Genomic DNA, 20,848 nt, shown 5'->3' with positions numbered 1-20,848 from the left:
CACCAAATGCAAGCCTGCATTACAGAGTGCCACTTTCAGATCCAGACTTCCCCAACTCAACTTCTAACTCCTCACAAGGTAGTTATGATCCAGTTTCTATTTCCTCCTTCCTAGACATGTAATTCCAGTATTTCTGACTGATCAAACAGGGGCATGTTTACACATGTAAACTGAGATTTCGTCTCTAAGACAGGCTAAGGAAAGTCATTCTAGAAACTAGATCCAATTCGCTGCAATCTGCAAAGCTTTCTTTTTTTTTCTAGATGAGTGGAACACAAGGACTGTCAAATGTTTTCCTGACTTTGAAAGAAAAACAAAATTACAAAGTGGCATAAGTCACGTTCAAAATAGGGACAAGAATAACATGCAAGAATGGCTTCACTATGTACAAATAACAAGGTTCTCTAGATTGTTTACCTTGTATGAGACACACTTTGCTTGGTAAAACAGTAAAGAGAGAAGATCACTCCCAGGACAGGAAGCAGGGAATCCACCAAAACTGGTAAAGGTTCATTCCCGACCACGTACACCTAGAGAAAAGGAAACGGTGGTACCATGAGCACAAGGCCAGAGGAATGGGAATCAAGCGCCATATACTTAACATCAGAGCTTGGAGTCTTATCTTAGGCAACACTCCAGTCCTAGGGGGAACAATTTTAGCTCTAAGGCTAAGGAAACCATCTGAGATGGGCAGACAGGCTGAAATACGGGGAGATTGAAAGGGAGCAGCGCCCTTTCGGGCGTGCAGCCTGAACTGCCAGGTGAACTGGGTGAAGAAACCCATTTTCTGACCCCTTCCTTTCCTCCTTCTGAGTACCTCTGATTCTCATCTATTATTCATCTATACAATAATTATCTTATTGCTGAAGGCCCTGCTGTTAGGGACTAACAAACAATTACCACCAAATAGAAAAGCCTAAAACTAGATTTGAAAGAAAATGAAACAAAACAAAACATAGTTTGCTCTAGATTTGTCATTCCTAACATGTAACCGCCACACAGGCATGTCCTATTCTCTCCAGTTCAGTAAAGGTTCAAAGAAATTATGCTGTGCACCTAGATCTGCACTGGCTTTAACAAAGTTAAGTGTGTGAGGATGCTGGTTTTTATTAACAATAATTATGTTAAATATTTTTAGTTGTACCTTTCAAAAACGATGCAACAAACTTTTGGGAATACCTACTGGAATCAAAGTACTGCTCGAGGCACTGCAGTCAAAATAAAAATGAACAGACATCATTCTCTCTATTGCATGTGTTCTAACAGGAAGAACAAAGCAAGTAAACCAGTATTATTATTATCATTATCATCATCATCATTAGCCAAGGTGGATAATTTAAAGTATCTCACCAAGTGCCAAAATGCTATTTAAAACTCCAATCAAACACAGTAGGATTTTACAAGGTAATTCTGTCATAATAAATTAATTAAAAACTGATGGTGCAGACAGTGATAATGATGAAAGAAGAAAGAAGAGGAACTGACAATAATCACACTCTTAGTACATGTTTCAGGAACTGTGCTAGGATTTTTACCTTCCAAGTACTATGTTAGAGTCTTTCAAGACTATAACAATCTCACAAAGTTTGTATTAGCAGTCCTATTTTAAAGGATGAGGAAAGGGAAACTTAAAGAGGCCTTAATTTACAGAAAGAGTATTGAGGCAGATATGAATGCTGTTGATGGGAAATTAAAGGTCATGGAGGCACAAGCTGGAAAAACCTCTGTGCTTTTCCAAGGAACCCTGCCCCTTTAAATCAACCCTAATTTTTCACGCTCCTTAAGCCTCCCAACTCCTCTGTGGAGCCTGATAACCAAGGAGCCAGCTTCCTGTGCATGATCTAATCTCCATAAGCCCAGCTAAATGAGGTGCATTGTATGGTAGGGTTCAGAAGTAATATGCAGGCCTAATTATGATATCACCAATTACAGGAGGTAGAAAAGAGATCCCCCAGATAACGTGAGGGCCTATTGTTAGGCTCTGGATTGTGTGTTCCCAGAGGTAATCCCTGTGGAGCCATCCTTCCTTACCAGCATCTTTTGTATAAAAAAACAAAAGACAAATGGAGTTAAATCTCCATTATTTACTGCCTTAATTGGGCCAAAGCATCTCAAACTTTAACACAAATTCAAATCAAGCATATCTCAGAGTTATATCTTGTTGTTGATCAACTCCTCCAATTTTTCAATTCTCTTCTTATACTTTTCTATATTTTCTTACAAGGAAAAGAAAAAACTGCAGTTATTTATACATATATATTATTCATTTTTGTATCAAGGTTCAACATATGTGTACTGTGCGCCAATTGTGTGTTAGACACATCTGTGGTGCCCTGGATACAGTGGGAAGCAAATTAGCTGCTTGAAAAGAGCATACATTCTACTGAGGGGACAGAAAATAAACAATAAATACATAATATTTGATAGTGACAAGTGCTATGAAGAAAAACAAAACAGGTTAAAGGGATAGAAAGTGATGACGGGAAGAGCATGTGGAAAGAGAGAAATTAAGAATAACTCTCATCAATTCATCAACTAAAATCCATTACAGTTCACAGATAAGAATAGAGAAATGGGGATTTTTTTTTTCAAAGTGGAAAGATTTAAAGTCTCCTTTGGCTCAAACTGATCAATAAGCTTTCTCAATATCTCAAAGAACTTGAATGGCCTCCACTTGACACACACAGGATTGTCACCTCCCTTCCAACATTAATAGTTAAAAGAGCCCCAATCTACCTCTCTTTAAACATCCTTATGGAAGTATATCTACTTTCCAAAAGTTTTGGACTGGCCATCTAAAAGCAATCACCAAAATCCAGTTCTTTAATCCACTTACGGGTTGCTCTGCATTCTAATGACCAGGTTGCATTTTATAGATGAAAGACAGGCACTGGTACTTAGTAAATTGACCCAGCTCAACTTCTACCTCTTCCAAAGACCTACTATATTATTTAACCGCTAACTGTTCATGCATTCATTCTCTAACTCAAATATTCATTAAGCATCTAACCACCATTAATGAGTTTTCTCCTCTAAATACCAGTAGCATTTTAAAGCTGGTAACATATAATCAATCCTTGAATATATAGTTATCTCTGACCTTTTCAACTAGCTTGGAAGGCAAAAGTCAAGTTCCCTACTTCAGCATCTGTAAGAATAGATGATTAAGTTGTGTTACTCAAATTTTTGGTGAAAAAGCAGTAGTACACAATTTAAAGGTACCCCACTGTTACTGCTTTTATAAAGCAAACAATAACTGCAATTTATTGCATGGCCATTCAAGAATGAACCAGGCATTCAGCTAAACTTTTAACATACAATCAATTCTCACAAAAGTACTGCAAGTTGAGCATTTTGTTCTCATCCTAAAGCTATGGAAAACTGAGGCACAGAGAAGCAAAGTTAGCTGAGCATAGGTAGACTCTTAGTAAATGGCAGGGCCAGGATGAACCCAGACCTGTCTGACATAAAATCCATGCACCGTACATAAAGACAGAAAGCAGATTAGCAGTTGCCAGGGTTGAGGGGAGGGAGGAATGGGAATTGACTGCTTAATGGCTACAGCGTTTCCATTTGGGGTGATGAAAAAGTTCTGGAACTAGACAGTAGTGATGGCTGTGCAACACTCTGAATACCACTGAATTATAACATGGTAAACATGGTAAGGTTTGTGTTAGACGTATTTCACCACAATGTAAAAAAGAACAAAGCACGTACCCCATGGCCTCCCAATACTGACCTCCCCTTGTGCATAATGATATTTTTATTGCTTCATTCCCTAACTCATACCAACTTTTGCCCAGCTGTCCTCCCTCAGAATCAGTAGATCCTAGCTTGTCTGGCTGTTAACAGCCCTATTCTTGCAACCTCTGCAAAGTAGGGCTGAATTTCCAAGTGGCACCTTGGATAGCAGCTTCTGTACCACCCCTTCCTCCTACTGAGTCTTATACAGCCCCTTCTACCAAGTCTTCCAGTAGATCTCCAAGGCCACAGGGTAGCCAGTCCTTTCCAACAATAGTTCCCTCTTCCAATCTCTTGCCTCACACTGAACTCACATACAGGTTAACAGTTTGGTCACACCTGACATCCAACATCACCTTCTACTTACATTCCCAAAGTGAAATCTTAAGGTGGACACTCCATGTCATTGACTTGTATTGAGTTTAGTGACCCATAAAGGGACAAGGGAGGCTAGATTGATTCAGTCAATGCTGCACTGTGATCTCTTGGTGCCAGCACTGACAATGATCAAACGTCCTAGGAAAAAAGAATCCTTCCAGTAAGTCAGACCCTATATAGAAAAAAAATTGTTGGCGCCAGTTCCTTCCAGGCTCCTGCACACTAGGCTGGTGACAGAACCACCTAAAGAAGCAATGAAGGCACAACAGGTAAGCTGTTCTTGCCCCACCGAGGGGAGGGCCCTACTGCCCTGCCTCTGTGCCCTAACATCGAATGTTGTGGAATTTTCTTAGATTGTGCTTATGTGCAGTCTCTTTCTTTCTTTCTTTCTTTCTTTTTGGTGGGGGGAGGTAATTAGGTTTATTTATTTATTTATTCTTAGAGGAGGTACTGGGGATTGAACCCAGGACCTCATGCATGCTAAGCATGTGCTCTACCACTGAGCTAAACCCTCCCCTGTAGTCTCTTTCAAGTTGGGGGTATTCTTCCCTGCTCACTAGGAGGCAAAGCAGGGTAGGAATTCAAGTTCCAAAATGTAATCTAATACTTGATATATTACTTCTACCTGTGATAAATATTTCCATATCATTTGGAAGTTTTCTTTTTTCAGCAGTGTAACTATTTAGGTAAGTTTCACAGAGGGCTGTTTGTAAATACTTCCACTGACCAGCTCGGAGACTTAACTCAAAACAATTGACTTCTCCGAGTCTCAGTTTCCTTATCTGGAAAACAAAGCGATTGGATTAATCAAGCTTCAAAGCTCTGTCCTATCTACTCTAGCATTCTCTGACTTGATTGCAATCTTGCTCATAGTCTTCTATAGTTTTCTACTACCTCAGCCATGAAGAGGTAAGACTAGTTGAAAAAAATGAACCATCCCCCCTTACGCAAAATTTTTTGAAACACGGAACCTACCTGGCCAAGATGTAACAAATTTCTAACCCTTCCTCACATGCTTTCTGTTCCACTGGTTCTGGAGTTAGTACTTTAAAGATGAAGTCCTGTTTAGCCGAGAGGTTGTTTTCTGGTTACCTGAGGTATCTGTGCAACCTGGGATCACCAAACAAAATACAAAGAGATGGGAAAGTTGAAGCAGGGAAGGGAGAGACAGGCTCTCAGAGTACCTTTTCAATTCTTTGATGTGGAGAAGCCTCTCCCAGAGTAGGTGAAATGGTGCTTTGAAGAAAAGGAGAATTTCCATATCTGCCTGTGGCTTTTTCAGTATAAATGTGTAGGACGTTGCTGAGGGGCAACAGAAGAGACCACTATGGATCCAGGAAAACCAAACCGGTTCAGAACAGATTAGACAAGGAGACAGACGGGCACCAATGACCCCACTGGCGGCCTGGGGATTTCTTCGTTCCTTTCTAGGGGTTTCCACATTCCTTTCTGGATGCATCTTGGCTTTCTATTACAGGACCAATCATGAGAAGAGGCGTCTGTGGTTAAGCTTTACAACCCTTCATCTAAATTGTAGAGGACTGCTGCTCCAACAAGTAAGAGAGGCATGTTTCTGGATACTCTTAAATATAGATCACACACTACTATTAACTCTTTATCTGCCTGAATGGGAGCTCCTTGAAGGCAGCGGCTGGCTCTTAATCATTTCTGCATCGGTAAACCCAGCAGAATGTCTGCCATTCAGTAGGTACTTTGTACATTTTTTGGTGAGTGATAAACTGAATCAAAAAAATGAATGAACAAAGCAGATTGACTGCTGTTTACTTTCTTAAAAGCTCCACTTTTGTGAGGAAGTTACAGTGCCCTCTCTATTTTCATTTTTTTTCTTTAAGCTGTTGCTAGAAGGTATTCAATCAGTGCAAATTAACTAAACAGAATCACTTAACTTCAGCCATGGAAGGGAGAGCAGAGTGAACAACAGAAAGCTTGATTTTATTATATTGGCTTGTTCAGCATCTACCTTCAGTGTCTGGAGGACTGAATTTGAAAGATTGACTGGAAATTTGAATTTAAGAAGAGACGAAAAACTCGGAGGAATCAAATTGGTCAGGAGTATTAAGCATAAACTTGTGTTTCTGTTTCAAAGCAAAACAAAACAGAAAGCAGCCCTCACACACCCATTTCATAGGCTTCCATGACATTGCTAAATACACCCCTTAGAGGCTGTGGATGAGGACTTGAAAGAGCAATGGGAAGTGAGGAAATCAGGAAAGGTGGCTATGAATTTTGTTTCTCCCACTTATGTGATTGCCCAAAGCCACATACTAAGTGAGTGAACGTGGAAAAGACGTTTAAACCTCTCTAGGTCCCAGTTTCCTCATGTATAATGCAGGCATTAAGTTTTTAGCATGAGGATCAGTTAAGATAATTCATGCTAAAATATTTTGTAAAATATACAGCCATATGCAAATGTTAAATTTAATCCTAAATATTTTATTCTTGTTGATGCTACTGTAAACGGAACAGTCTTCTTAATGTATGGCCTTATCTTCAGCAGGGATGTACATGTATGGAAATACAAACACGATGAGCCTATCCACAATCAAGCTGACTGAATCCTAATGCTGAAAGTCAGTACAGGCTGGAACTTGATTTTACCCCGTTGAAGATTAAACTAGTCAAATGCTGCCTTCAAAATATCACAGTGATCCCTTTGATAGTAGTGTTCCAGAACTTCTAATGCATTTACTGAGTTTAATTAAGACTTGCGAGAAGCAAAAGAACCAGGCAAGTTACTTAATATAGTATTTTGCACCGTGCACGCTTTCAGAGCATAATGCTTCAAATTGTCTTTTTAAGAGTTTCACTGAACCAAAAGGGAACTGACAGTTTTTTGAACACCTATTATGTGCTAAAGAATGTAATGAACCTACCAAAATTTACATTATTCATCTACCTGCAACTCAAGGTGTCAAATTTAAGTCACCTAAAGTCACATGGATAGTCAACCCTGGAGCCAAATTCCAACCTAGGTCCATTTGACTCAAAGGGTCAGCTGCTTTTCACTATGCGATACCACAGAATCTGAACTGCAACATTTAGAAAATCTAATGCTTGAATCTCCACATCCTTGAAGGATACTTTTTATAGTCCTTTCCATGTTATTCAAGGTCACAGTTCAATAGGAGATGAATACATTCAGAAAGAATGATTGCCTTTAGGGAGGAGCCACAGGTGGAAAGGAGATTAACTCTTCACTGTAGAGCCTTTTGCACTTGTTAAATTTGTACCATGTACAAATATTATCTTTTCTAAACAAAGAAAGCTAGTGAGCGAAAGACAGAAAGAAATATTGGTCCCGGGACCAGCTCTGCCACTCACTAGAATGACCTGGAACAAGTCACTTCACAATCTTTTGAATTATGTTTCCTTCACTATAAAATAAGGGATTAATTTGTCAAAACCCAAAGAATGTACCACATGAAGGGTGAACCTTAATGTAAATTATGAACTTACAATGATATTGACATATCAGTGCAGGTTCATCAACTGTAACTAATATACCACCTGAGGTGGGCTGTTAATAGTGGGAAAGGCTGTGCACATGTGGGGGCAGAGAATACACGGGAACTATGTACTTTGCACTCAATTTTTCTGTGAACCTAAAACTGCTCTAAAAAATAAAGTCTACTAAAAAAAAAATGAAGGGTTATCCTAAATTATTTCTAAAGTTCCTTCCAGCTCTAAGATTGTAATATTCTAATTAATTCTACACAAATAATTAAAAATTCAGAAGGAGGAGTCCACCGGTCAATCTGACAGAGAAACTTTAATTAGAAATTCATTAAGATTAGATGAGGGCGGGGGAAGACTTGGATAATTAAAGTCAAGACTCCCTGAATCTGGAAACACAAAGATAAAATGGAAATGAGAATGGAGAAAATAAACCAATTAGGTACCTCCTAGACTTTCCTACCCTAAAATTTCTTCTGCCTTCAGGGAGCCTTGGGCAAGCACTGTGAGGAATACTAAAAGTAACATCCTTCTGCCTCCAGTGTCAGATTCTGGCCAGGTCCCTTAAGAGCAAGAAAAGGTCCAAATCAGAAAGAACTGGAATTCTTGTACTCTGCCCTACCCAGAACCAATCTCTGTGCAATCTGGACCTCTCTTCACCTCTCCAGGCAAAAAAAAACCCCATTAATCCCTGTCATACCAAAGCATGCAAGCATTCCGGAGATTGGGCCCCAGACACTCAGAGGCAGAAGGAGACAGAATGGGAAGCTATCAGACTAAAAGCTATCTGAGCTGCACATCCCTTTTTGGCTTAGATAATTTTACCAGAAATAAGGTACACACATAGAAATGATGAGAATTATTTATGCAGATGAAGTACAAGTGGCTACTCCAAGTATTCAATTCAATCCAACAACACCTGTATATACACTTGTCTTGCTGAGAACTTTCTACCTGGCCCACCAGAGCCACGCCACTCCACTCCCTGCTGTATGTGAAGGATGCCAGTGTAAAAAGGCCTTCCCTTGTAATTGTTCCTGCCATAAAATTTTCATTCACAAAGCCGAGAATTTATTCCTTTAAATATAAAATGTATTTATATTTTAGCTCTTTTAGAAGGAAATATCGCTAAAATGAATTATATGCAATCCCTGCCTTTTTAAACAAAATATACTGAACATACCAGCCCCAACTTACTCTGCTTTTCAAATATTATACCCTTTGAGGGTATTTTTTTCTGTCTCTTTTCTTGCTCCTCTCTACTCTTGTCTTTGTCCCTTAGTTAGTCTAACTTCTAATTTGTTACTTTTAATTCTGCTATGGTCTTAAAAATTAGATAAGCAGTCTGATCAGGACTGTATAAAACAAAGATGAAACTGGCTCTGAGGAACTAAGGGGTCCTGCAATTAGACTGAGATGGCAGCCAGATGGACAGCTGTCATCACACAGGTGACATGAGACATTAAATTGGAAATGTCAAGTGAGATGCCATAGACTTAAATAGACTTAAAACTCCAAAGAAGGATACCAAACTACGGCGAGAACAAAACTGTAAAAGCTCCTCATTCAGAAAGAGGTCAGAGAAGACCAAAGGTGTGGAGAACGAGGGGAGACTGACGAGGAGGTTTTCTTTGGAGAAAGCTGTTGGTGACAGTGAGCCCCATTCTGCAACCCACCAATGATAAAAAGGCAAACCAATTTAAAAAAGGGCAAAGGATCTTAATAGAAATTTCTCCAAGGAAGGCATGCAAATGGTCAATGAGCACATGAGAGGCTGTTCAACATCATTAGCCACTAGGGAAATGTGAATCAAAACCATAATGAGCTACTAGTTTACTCCCACTAGGAATGTTATTTTTTTTTTTAAAAAAGGATAATAACAAGCATAGGCCATAATGTGGATAAACTGGAATCCTCATAGATTGCTGGTGGGAAAGTAGAATGGTGCATCCACCTTGGAAAAGGATCTGGCACTACTTCAAAAGATTAAACACAGTCACCAAATGATCCAGCAGTTCTACTCCTAGGTACACACCCAAGAGAAATGACAACACATATACACACAAAACCTGCACATGAATGTCCACAGCAACATTGCTCATAATAGCCAAAATGTGGAAAGAATGCAAATTTCCATCAAATGATAGAAAGGTAACAAAATGTGATATATCCATACCACAGAATACTATTTGGCACTGAAAGCTATGAAGTACTGCTTCGTGATACTTTAAGATGAATCTTAAAAACATTATGGTAAGTGGAGAGCCAACTATGAAAGACCACATATTATATACTCCATTTATATGAAATGTCCAGAATAGGCAAATCTATAGAAACATAAATTAGATTAGTGGTTGCATAGGGCTGGGGGCAAAGTGGGGAGAATGGGAAGTAATAGCTAATAGTTATGGGGGCCTTCTGAGGGGGGGCAAAAATGTTCTAAAATTAGATTGCTGTGATGGTTGCACAACCCAGTGAATATATCAAAAACACTGAATTGAGCACTCTAAATGGGTGAACTGTGTGGTAGGTGAGTTCCATCTCAATCAATTTGTTAAAAAGAAAAGAAGGGGGAGAGAGAAAACCAGAGTTGGAAATGTTCCCAAATGCCTCTCCAAAATTAAACACTCTCCTGCACCCTCTTGTTACAAAGTGAGTTGCTGGATCAATTCAACCAACCTAGATGTTTTCCTTATTTCCTGCCTTTGAGCTGTACTCTATAATTTAGTATCAGAAGAAAGTTAATAAAGACAACATATCCTTTGTTGCTAAATTTTACACAATGTTTACCATTTTCCTCCAACATACACATTTCCTCTGTTTTCCCACTGCAGCTAAGCTGCCAAAACCTTGTAGAGAGAATAATTACCCTTCTGCACCCCTTCCTGCTTTCAGTCCCAGTCCTTGTGCATAATCAAGTGTCTACAACAAACTAATGTTTTGCTTGCCTCTCCAGGAAGTTTTTAATTTGCCAAACTGTTCACCGAACTATGAAGGGTTTCCCCTGCTTTGAGGGGGCAAGAATAGGAGAAATGGCAGGATTCACTATTTCTCGATCTCTCTGGTTTTTAGAGACTAATCAACTTGCCAGAAAGAAGCTGTTTCACCTTGTTTTTCCTCTAAAATCAATTTGTTGACTTCTAAGGAATACTCTGAGGGGTTCATATCAAAATTTAGTCATAATTAGTCCTACCCCCACCAGCACTTTCAAGACTTTCTAATACTCCACACCTGGCTATTTGATAATTTTGCACACTGTAAATGGATGAATATGTAAAATATATCTCATAAATATGTCTAGAAAAAGATTTATTCTACATCCAAGTGTCCATCAACTGATGACAAATAAACAAAATATGGTATATATTCATAAAATGAAATATTACTTAGCAATAAAAAGGGACAAAGTATTGGTATATGCAACAACCTGGATGACCCTCAGAAACATGATGCTAAGGGGGAGAAGTCAGTCACAAAAGAACACATATTGCGTGATTCCCTTATGCAAAATACCCACAAAAGGCAAGTCCATAGAGATACAGGCAGACTAGTGCTTGCTTGGGGATTGGGGGTGAGAATGACTGTATATAGGCACAAAGAGGTCTTTTTGGGGTGATGGAAATGCTTTAAAGCTGTACTGTGGTGATGTTTTCACAACTCTGTAAATTTACTGAAAAAAATCACTGAATCATATACTTAAAACATTATTTTATGATCTGTAAAGTATATTTCAATAAAGCTGTTTTATAAAAAAAAGATTTACTCTAAAAATATTTTAAATAGGGAAATAACCCTATTATTAAAACAGAAAATATATAAACAGGCAATTTAAAGAAGAGAAAATATGAATGAACCAAAGCACACAAAAATGTTCAACTTCACTAATAGTAAGAGAGCTAACTGCTACCTAAAACCACAATGCACCTAACAGATAGACAAAACTCCCTGGAAACAACTCAAATGTCTATCAAGAGAAAAATAAACAAGTAAATGGTAATATAGCCATATAATGGAATAACATCTTGCAGTGGAAATGAGTGGATTAAAGTTAGATATATTACAATGCCATTTAAGTAAAATTTAAAATCATGCATAACTACTAAAAATAGCTTAAGGAATAATAAACACAAATTCAGGACAGTAGTTCCCTTTGAGTGGGAAGCAAGGGAAATGTGATCATGGATGGGTAGATAGAGGATTTCAACTGAATCTGTAACGTTTAATTTTTTTGTATATTTTATATAAATATAATAATATATATTTTTTATTGAAGTATAGTCAGTTTACAATGTTGTGTCAATTTCTGGATAATGTTTAATTTTTTAAGCTGAGTGGTTAGTGCATGAAAGTTTTACTTTTTTTTTTTTTAGTATGTTAGAACTATTTTATAACAGACTAAACTTTAAAAATTTACCCTAAAATGTTTAATTTATTACCATAAAAAAGAAATAAGGAATAAAAATTTTTGAGATGTAATTCACATGCCATAAAATTTACTCTCTTAAAATGTAAAATCCAGTGGTTTTCACAAGGTTGTATGAACACCACCACTATCTAATTCCAGAACATTTTCCTTACCTCAGAAAGAAGCCCCATACCCATTATCAGTCACTCCCAATTCCCCAGCCCCAGTCCCTAGCAACCACTAACCTACTTTCTGTGTCTATGAATTGGCCTATTTTGAACATTTCATATAAACAGAATCATACAATGGATAGTCTTTGGGGTCTGGCTCCTTTTAAAATTTAAAAAATTATAATTTTAAATGTTCATCCATGTTTCAACATTTGTCCATACTTAATTCCTTTTTATGGATGAAAAATACTCCATTATATGGATATATCACATTTCTTAATCCATTTGTCAGTTGACAGACATCTCAGTTGTTTCCACATTTTGGCTATTATGAATAATGCTGCTATGAACACTCATGTACAGGTTTTTGTATGAACATGTTTTCACTTCTCTCGTGTATATCCCTAAGAGTGAAATTGCTGGGTCATATAATAACTCCACGTTTAACTTTTTGAGAAACTGCCAAACTATTTCCCAAAGTGGCTGCACCTTGTTACGTGAAATATAATCTTGAAAGCTGTTTACTAGTATAAATGTCTTTAATAGTATTTATCATAAATTTATTGAAATAAACTTTAAAGAAATTAAATGCCATCTGGGTCTAACACAATGGATTTCATTTCTGTCTAAAAATATGTACTTCATATATATTTATAAGATTATAATCATAGATACCATACAATTTATATAAATATTTTTTCATTTTCAGTATATATTTAGTCATTTGCAGGATTCGTTTACTCAAACTTCCTTCTTTATGATGATGATTCTATTAAAAATTATAAAGTAGATTCAGTATTATCATATAATTTTAAGGATACCAATGACTAATTTACAAAACAGAAATAGACTCACAGGCATGAAAAACAAACTTTGGTGATGAAAGGAGAAAGGGGGAGAGGGAGAGACAAACTAGGAGTTTGGGATTAACAGATACACACCACTATATATAAAATAGATTAACAACAAGGACCTACTGTATAGCACAGGGAACTATATTCAGTATTTTGTACTAATCTATAGTGGAAAATAATCTGAAAAAGAATATATACATATACATACTGAATCACTTTGCTATATACTTGAAACTAATGCAACATTGTAAATCAACTATACTTCAATTAAAATACATATATATATTATCATACACTTATAAGACGCTTACAGTATTGCAAATGCCTTTGTCAATTTCTTCAAAAGACATGCTTTTATCAGTGGCATGCGCCACTTAGAGAATTTGAACTGTTTAACATTGAGAGTAAATGATGAAATTGACAGTTTCAAAATGTACCAGTTTTCCACTAACACCTTATAGCTCCCAGTTTTCAAGTAAAAAGATTTTGACAGTTTGGAATTTAAGATTAGTCATTCCAATTCCTGAAGTACAGGTTTAAAAAGACAAAATTATTTTAAAAGACTAAGTACAAATATTAGCTAAAAACATTAATGACTCAAATTACCAACCTTAAATACATCCTCAATACATCTACTAAGTTCTTCTTCTGTCACCAAAATGGTCCCTGGCACCATGTTGCTTTCTGGAATCTCTAAAGAACAAAAAACAAAATTACCCACACTTGGAACTTCACTGAATAGAAGAAACTGGGCCTAAGGAAGAAAGTTTTACTAGAAATTTCGGTAACAACTGAAATTAGAAAATCAATATGGTTACAATATGGCACCATTCAAATACAGTATTTTATGGAACATTTCATTGACTATAAACACACATTGTTATTTTATGTATCATTAACGAAAAAAAACCCACTGCCAAGTAACCTATGAAACATTATCACTTAGAATTTTAATTTTAAATTAATGAATGAAAAATTGAAGATTAGATTAAATGAAAATGGCAGAGTCGATAGTTGTGTCTAGGTGATTGGTACACAGGCATTTATTATACTATTCCTGGTAGATGTGTTTGAAAATTTCCCTATAAAAAGTTTTAAAATCAAGTCTAAAAAAAGTATTTGAAGAGCTCTCTTAGATTTACTTACACAATTTTGTTATATATCATTCTTTATATAAGCTAAATAATTGGAATAAACAGGATAAGGAATTAAAACTTCACACTAAATGTCTAACTCTTCTGAAACATTTTAGCACAATTACTGATATCTATGTTTTGCCATAATATATTGCCTCTATATTCCTTTTCCACTCTACTAATGTCTTCATGACCTTCTTCCAGGTCACTAACATCCATTCTGCAAGCTCATTTGCAGGCACAGACAATGCCATGATTGCTACCTGGCCAACAATGATCGCAAGATGCATCTAGATAGCAGAGTTGTTAAAATGTGAAAAAGATTTCTAAAATAAAAGCTTTCTTTAATGTGGAAAAAAGTGCATCTTGTAATTGATAAAATATGGTAATTCATCTTTTAAGACATTAAAATACAACTAAACTCACTAACCAAATCTGGGAAAATTTAAGCACCAAAACGGGCAGGAATGTTTGGTCACCTATTGAATAAAAAAAATAATCTGTCCATCTGTACTGACCCTTAACTAATTTTTTAAAAGAGATGAGGCAGGGAGAAAAGAAAAGCTCCTCATTACAGAAGAATACCAACTAAAAAATTAGAAACAATAAAAAAAACAGAAGGTCACCATTTTATGGGCAAAAATCATCAATGGATTCTGAACTACAGTATGAAGGACTACTGGGAAATAGGGTCTTCACACTGTCTCAGATGATCTCCTACAGATCAGTTATTAATTACAAAGGGAGGAAGGTACTTTTACAGTGGAGAAATATGGCTACTACCACCTTAATCAAATGAGCAAATTTAACATCACTAATAATGGAATAAGCTGATACCATGTGGCTCTAATCACAAGGAATAAAAAAATATATATCATTGTATGTAGTATTCCTGCTGAAATGCTTACCCTAGATCTACTCATGAGGGTACAATTAGACAAATACAAATTGAGGGACATTCTATAACCCAGGCTTTAAAAACATCAGTGAAAGATGAAAGACTAGGGAATTATTCTATATTAAAGAAAAATAAAAAGTAAATGCAATGCATGATTCTTGACTGGATTCTCAATTTTTAAAAAAACAGCTGTAAGGGAAATTCTTGGGACAAGAAAGAGATATTTGAATAAAGTCTGCATATTAGATGATGTCCACAACTAACTCTCAGATGCTTCAGAAAAAATACATACGTGTGTAGAAACAGAGAAAGAGACTGTAAACATGCCAAAATGTTAACAGTAGGTCAATCTATGTGAAGTGGACAGGGGTGGTGCAAAAGTGGATTTTCAAAATAAAAAGCTGAGGGGAAAAAAGTAAAACTAAAGACAGTGAATTACCACAGACTTAAGTCATTTAAGTCCAAAACACGGAAGAAGGTCCTTTAGAGGGACACCGAACCAGCAGACTCCCTCCTTTACCTGCTGTATTTAAACACTGATGAAGAGGCGCTAACACCGGCTGAAGGAGATACTTTGCTGCCAGTTGTGGGCGTTCTCTTGACATGGTTATAAAGGTAGTGGTAGCAACTCTCTGAAACTGTCGCGCTGTCAACTTATCTTGAAAGTGAAATAAATCCAAAATCTAAAAGAAAAATTACATGAAGTAAATAGTAGGTTCTTTGCGAGGAGCAATTACCTTAACTAAGAAGAGAAAGCATTAATTTCTTTAACCCAAAAAATAAACTCACTGCAGTAACACTGACTCAAGAGAACTGGGTTTTTTTCTTTAACAACCCAGTGTCAAAGAGTACAAGAACTGGAGAGGCTATGTTTGTATTAAATAGTTTTATCAAATTTATAAAATACATGTCATTGTAGAAAATTTGGAAAATAAATGTTTAAAAGAAAATGAAGACTTCCCAAATCATTATAAACATTTTTGGTATATTTTTTCCAATATGTTTTCCACATAATAATTTTTTCTTTTTAACTGAGACCACACTTAATAGTCAGTTTCATGCATTCCTGAAACCATCTCATATTGTTATAAATTTCTCAAAAATATTATTTCCAGACATTCAGTTTTTTTCTCAAAATTTTGCTATGATAAATAGCACCACCAAATGAAGGTCACGGGGTCAAGGCATACAAATATACTCAGGATCTGAAGGGCCTGTCATGTCTAAACTATCCTGGAAAAAAGTCTACTTTATTTACAAAAATAAACATTAATCTCTCAGGCTTGAGTCTAAGAACTCAACAGAAAAGTGCATTTCGCTTTCTGGCTTAAAAGTGACTCGTACTTTTTACAGACAGAAGAGAATCTTCTGTCCAAAAACTGTATGTGATCTCTGACACTGCCAAAAAGAGACTCAGGAAGACTAAAATCTATAATTTGATTTTATCATTTTGTTAAGTACCAAAACTATAGCTAAACAGTTTTGGAAAATATTTACTCATCATTGTAAATGATAACTTTATCCTTTAAGATAATTTATACTTAATATTTTCCAATGTGAGATCTTTGCATTGTGATATTTGTTCCCACGCATGCCTACCCATGAGAACTCTGAAGACCAGCGTTAACAACTGAATGACTTTCTTCCCACCGTGCTCCAAAAGGCATATTTTACATCTAAATACATGGGGAGTGCTGACTAAGAAAACTCCTTCCACGTTTATACCTATCAGATTAACAAAGAAAAGTTTTGTAACACAGTGTGTAGGCAAAGGTGTGGGAAAACAGACACATAAACAACATCAATCAAAAATTTAAATGCACATACCCTTTAAACTGGCAATTTCAATTTTAGGAATTTTCCCTATGGTAATACTTGCATGTGGGCAAGATTTATAGCTATTAACTATTACACAGTTTGTAATAGCAAAAGGATGGAAACAAATGTTCATTAATAGGAGGCTGGCTAAATAAATTATGGTACATAATATGATGAAACACTATGTACCCATGGAAAAGAATGAGGCAGCTCTATATGAAATGACCTCCAAGGCACACTGTTAAATGAAAAAACAAAACTGAAAGATTGTGTAGCATGTTATCACTTGGACAAAAATTAAAATATATACACACATACATACACATATAATTGTATACACATAATACACAGACCATCTCTGGAAAATTAACAAGAAATTGGTACAGAGATGGGAGGGAGACTTACTTTTTCCATTTACTCTTTTGTGCTTTTAAAATTGAGTACCATGTTAATTTACGTTGTTTACTTAATGTGTATTTTTAAAAAACTAATTAAAAACACAGACAAGATAATGAATAGGATGAAACTGTAGTTTCCTATCCCAGCTCTGAGAGCTGGCTGTGCTAGTCAGTTATTAATGGTGAGGTGTTCTTAAACCTACAGGATCGATCTCATCCATAGGTTTTTAATCACTTATTAAGAAGGCCCCCTGCCGGAAAGAGAAAGAAAAATGCCATATGATATCACTTATACATGGAATCTAAAAAAACAAACAAAAAAAAACCCAAAAAAGATAAGGACACAAATGAACTACTTATTATTTATAACTTAGATGATTGATTTCTTGAATACGTGTAAGCACAATTTGACTGTCCTTTATGATTGGATTACCACATTCTGTCGATTTTTATTTTTTGGTTGGCTATATTCCTTTGATAACTATGTAAGTTTAAAAAACTAAAGCTTTAATCTGTTCTTAGAAACAATGATCAGTACAAATATGTAAACTGAAAAAATGTGCAGTATATTGTATATATGTATTTACATGCAGTATAATGTATACATGCAAACTGTAATAATTCTACCTAATAAAACTGAAAAAGGAAAAAAAAAGTAAATAAACCTAATTACCTCCCCCTCCAAAAATTTTTTTAAAAAAAGAAAAAAGAAGGCCCCTAACTAAACAATAAACTTAAACATGATACTGCTTTTACCTCAATACTAGAGAAGCATTAAAAGTCCTCTTTGTATAAATAAGCAGATAATCCTCAAACAGTCAAAAGATACAAAATGATTTACCTGGGGGCAGATATCTCTATAATAATCCTCTGGTGAAAGAGACTGCTGGGGACAAGAGGCCAAAATCTTTGCAATCAAATCACACCTCTTCCAGTCAGCAGCTGTGGCTTCAGCATCACTCCCACCAGCCGCCCCAGCTGTCAGCAATGGATAGAGATGTCAAAAACTCATAGCAATTCATTCATCACATTAGCCCTTAAAATTTAGGGTAAAAACTGTTTTTCTCTACTGGAAATTGGTTTTCCTTCCATAAGATAATCTATCCCTCTGTACTTTTTTAAAATTGAAGTATAGTTGATTTACAATGTTGTGTTCGTTTCAGGCATACTATACATATATATATATATATATATGTGTGTATCTATCTTTTTCAAATATTTTTTCATTATAGGTTAGTACAAGATATTGAATATTCTCTGTGCTATACAGTAGATCCTTGTTGTGCACTTTCTTTCTGATGCTGGTTTCCAGGACATTTAGAGAAAAAAGCAGCACTCAATCGTTGTAATGATATTATTTATATGACCTGAACATTAGCTTTTTCTTACTGTTTATTTCTTTTAAAGTTGTTGTTGTTGTTGTTATTGTTATTATTATTATTATGATGTCTCTTTATATGCATCATATCATTCAAACTGCCTTAAACCAAACTATGGAGTTAACAGTTGCCAGGTTTACAGTACTACCTTAGATAATTAGACAAAATACAAAAACAATGGTTTTCAGGCACTGGGCAACAGGTAGCCCAAGACGCTGATACCTAAGTGATGGGAAGCAAACAAGCTAAACCCTAAGAATACCCTAGCCTACTACCTAAAGACAGTTCTGCGGCCACAATAGAGCTAAGGGGAGCCCAAACAAAGCCTGCCACCTTGTTGAATTAGAGAAACATAGTTCAGAGTACAAAGAGGACAAGGCAGCCAGGTTTTTCAGGGCAAAATACCAGAGAGAAGAAAGTTACACCAACAGGGAGCTCCAGAGATCTGCAGAGAAATCCGCTCTCAAGTCTTTGGTGGAGTATGATCTGTGTATGTGTATGAAAAAAAAACCCAACGCAAGAACCACAAGAAAAGAAGAGGGAGAAACATCCCCAGAGCTCACACAGGGCTTGGAATAGTTAATGCTCCCACTAGTGAGCATGGGAAAGCCTCCTAACACACAGGGCATCAGGTAAAATCCCAGAAAGGTATTGCCTTAGTAGTGGTGTCTTAAAGGCTGCTCTAGACCCACAGTAACAAGGTTTAAAAGCCAAATTGAAGGGATCAAATTGATTCCAAGAAAATTAACTGCAACCCAGAACAAAGACCAACAAAGGAATACAACAAAATCTAGCACCTAACAATGTAAAATTAAAACTCCTGATATCTATTCAAAAATTACCAGACATACCTATTCAATGAAATATTTTCAGTCATTAAAAGGAATAAAGGACTGATTCATGCTATAACATTATGCTAAGTGAATCAAACAGACACAAAAGACCACATATTGCATCATTCCATTTGGATGTAATCTAGAAGAGGCAAACTGACTGAGACAGAAAGTAGATTAGTGCTTACAAGAGGCTGGAGGAGGGGAGGCTGAGGAGTAACTGCTAATGGGTATGAGGTTTCTGGGGGGAATGACGAAAATGTTTTGGAGTTAGATATTGATGTGATAGTTACACAACTCTGTGACTATACTAAAAACCACAGAACTGTACTCTTTAATAAAAGAGCAAATTTTATGGTATGTGAATAACATCTCAATTTTAAAAACCTACTACATATATGCAAAGAAGCAAAAAGGAACATAACAAGAAGGAAAAATCAATAAAAACAGACCCATAAAAACAAAGATGACATAATTAGGAGACAAGGACATTAAACAGCTATTATAAATTTATCTTCTCTGTTCAAAAAGGTAATGAAAAGAATGATCATGATGAGGACAGAAAAGAAATGGAAGATATTAAAAAGACCCAAACTGAACTTTTAGGAATGAAAAATAAAATATCTGAAATGAAAAATACACTGGATGGGATTAACAGTAGATTAGACACTGCAAAACAAAAGATAAATAAACTTGAACATGTAGCAGTAGAAATTAACCAAAATGAAACACAGAGAGAAAAAAAGACTGAAAACAAAAAAAATCAACAGAGCAACAGTAACTTGGAGGACAACACTAAGCATAATATTAGGTATAATTTAAATTCCAGAAAGAGAAAAGAAGGGAAGATAGAAAAAATTTTGAAGATGATGTCTGAGAAATTTCCACATATGATGGAAACTCCAAACTCTCAGCTCCAAGAAGTTTAAAAAACCTTAAGCAGAAAAAACATGAAGAAAACCACCCACCACACCAAGGCATATAATAATCAAATTTCTAAAAAAAAAAAAAAAAAAAAAAAAAAAACAGAGATTAAACAGAAAAATCTTAAAAGCTGATAGAGGAAAAAAAGTATATCATACACAGAGGAACAAACACAAAAATGACAGCAGATTTTTGCATCAGAAATCATGTAAGCCAGAAGACAATAGAACAACATGTTTAAAGCACTAAAAGAAAAACCTGGGTGGGGTGGGCATAGCTCAGTGTTAGAGTACATGCTTAGCATGCATGAGGTCCCGGGTTCAATCCCCAGTACCTCCATTAAAAAAAAGAAAAAAGGATGTTAAAAAAAAAAACCAAACTATCACCCTGGAATTCTGTACCCAGCAAAACTATTTTCAAAGAGGGAGGTGAAATAGACT

At 36.0% G+C, this 20,848-nt stretch overlaps 1 protein-coding gene across 2 annotated transcripts in view; it reads right to left on the bottom strand.

Annotated features, from left to right (window-relative positions):
* Positions 1–20,848, bottom strand: part of TANGO6 (transport and golgi organization 6 homolog) — a 152,489-nt gene that overhangs the window by 112,587 nt on the left and 19,054 nt on the right. For both annotated transcript variants that reach the window (XM_014555757.2, XM_032486612.1), the window contains 4 exons: positions 18,114–18,250; positions 15,577–15,739; positions 13,633–13,715; positions 418–530 (listed from right to left, as the gene is read on the bottom strand). In XM_014555757.2, coding sequence (XP_014411243.1) covers positions 418–530; positions 13,633–13,715; positions 15,577–15,739; positions 18,114–18,250 — 496 coding nt within the window. The remainder of the gene's footprint in view (positions 1–417; positions 531–13,632; positions 13,716–15,576; positions 15,740–18,113; positions 18,251–20,848) is intronic.

This window comes from Camelus ferus, chromosome 9 (assembly GCF_009834535.1).
Source record: "Camelus ferus isolate YT-003-E chromosome 9, BCGSAC_Cfer_1.0, whole genome shotgun sequence".
Taxonomy (NCBI): Eukaryota; Metazoa; Chordata; class Mammalia; order Artiodactyla; family Camelidae; genus Camelus; species Camelus ferus.
This window is presented reverse-complemented; position numbering and strand designations above follow the sequence as displayed.